The sequence below is a fragment of the Etheostoma spectabile genome, chromosome 5 (assembly GCF_008692095.1).
Source record: "Etheostoma spectabile isolate EspeVRDwgs_2016 chromosome 5, UIUC_Espe_1.0, whole genome shotgun sequence".
Classification (NCBI taxonomy): domain Eukaryota; kingdom Metazoa; phylum Chordata; class Actinopteri; order Perciformes; family Percidae; genus Etheostoma; species Etheostoma spectabile.
In genome coordinates, this window is record NC_045737.1 from 10514569 (window position 1) to 10516356 (window position 1788).

General features: G+C 42.6%; 1 protein-coding gene across 2 annotated transcripts in view; it reads right to left on the reverse strand.

Moving 5' to 3' along the window:
- gda (guanine deaminase) overlaps window positions 1–1788 on the reverse strand; it is a 68150-nt gene that overhangs the window by 52167 nt on the left and 14195 nt on the right. For both annotated transcript variants that reach the window (XM_032516284.1, XM_032516283.1), the window contains exon 5: window positions 301–406. In XM_032516284.1, the coding sequence (XP_032372175.1) occupies window positions 301–406 (106 nt within the window). The remainder of the gene's footprint in view (window positions 1–300; window positions 407–1788) is intronic.

Sequence of the window (1788 nt, forward strand, 5' to 3'; positions counted from 1 at the left end):
TCTATCTAGCACTCAGCTATCCGGTATCTGTACGGTATAATAACACAGGTGATACCCACCCACAGGTCTCCCTACGGTATAATTACACAGGGGATACCCACCCACAGGTCTCCCTACGGTATAATTACACAGGTGATACCCACCCACAGTACTCCCTACGGTATAATTACACAGGTGATACCCACCGACAGGTCTCCCTACAGTATAATAACACAGGTGATACCCACCGACAAGTCTCCCTACAGTATAATAACACAGGTAAAGGTGTCCCTACAGTATACTAACACAGGTGATACCCACCGACAGGTCTCCTCCTGAGACTCCTGATTGGTCTCTTTGTAATGTTTGACGAAGTTGTTCCTGTCCATGCACACCTTCCCCACCAAGGCTCGCTGACCGAAGTCATCTGCAGAAAAACAAGATGATGATGAGGACAACAGGAGGGTTAACACATTCAAATGTTGGAATTTGTAATGGTCCAAAAGGTCCGAGGTACCGTGTCCCGAGGACAAGGTAATGGGAAAATGTAATATTTTGTACAGATTTTTCATTTATCAGTCATTAGTTGTTCACTAGAGCTGCAAATAATGTTTAGTATTGTTTTGTTTTTTTAACCTAATATCTGTATTATAGCAAACTTGTACACTGTATTTATCAATGGGATTTGAAGAGTTTTATCTGTTTTACTGCTTCTCTTGAGCCCAGTCTTCTTGACCTACAAGGCAGACCTGCTTTGTTCTTTAGGGGAATACTTGTAAAGATTTAATAAGAATATGTTCAGGGTGTTTCCTCTGTAACTGGGACGATTTGGGCTTGAATGTCAAACTCCTGAGTCCGAGTCTGAAAACACACCCACAACACTATCTCAGTCTCTGTTACTGGGGATTATGTTCAAAGTGTGTGTTGTCTTCCCGTCTACCATGCAACTTTTGGTTTTTCTGGGTCAACATTTTAACATGTTTTTCAACGTTTTGGGACGCTGATTGGTGGGATGTCTGTGGACGAAGACATACGGAGACACACTGGTAAGAGATAGTAAGGTGGAACCATGTATCGGCTGATTTGAAAATCTCACGTTACTGTATTGTGTCAGCAGTTAACTTCATTTAATATTGGATGTGGCGTTTTCTTTTGCAGGGTGCAAACCAAAACTAGTTCCCTCCCTGGGTCCAGAGCTCTGTGCCGCCCAAGACAATTGGATTAGTTTAAAGAAATGCAAAGAACCCAGAGAGTTTTTCTCCTATCCCAGAATGCATCTGTGGTGTAGCCAGACTTGTGGTGATAAAGGTCTGGCAACGTGAGGCTAAAGATCCTGTACATAATCATCTGTTCACTCAGGGTCTGTGACAGAGCTTTGTGCTACTGTGACCGAGAACTTCCAGTCAAATCAGGCAAGAAATGTTCAAATATATCAGATTTCCCTGCAGCCTTGAACTTAACAAGACTCTTGGCTGAGAAAATATCATGCATTGCTTTCTGTATGCATATATATTTCATTATGTTAACTGTTTTTATCAAGTTTTACATCATAACAGCAACAATACCATAAATAGGACAGATTGACAGACAATTAAAATGAAAACAAAATGAAAATTGAAAACTACAGGCCAGGGGAGGGTGAAGGGTGTGTGTGTGTGTGTGTGTGTGTGTGTGTGTGTGGGGGGGGGGGGGTGTGGGGGGGGGGGGGGATATGTGTCAATCAGGTCAGACACAGGTACCAAGCTAACGCCAAATTGACCTGGTCCCATCCCAGAAGTGAGCATCCATATTCAAGTTTTTGAATAATTG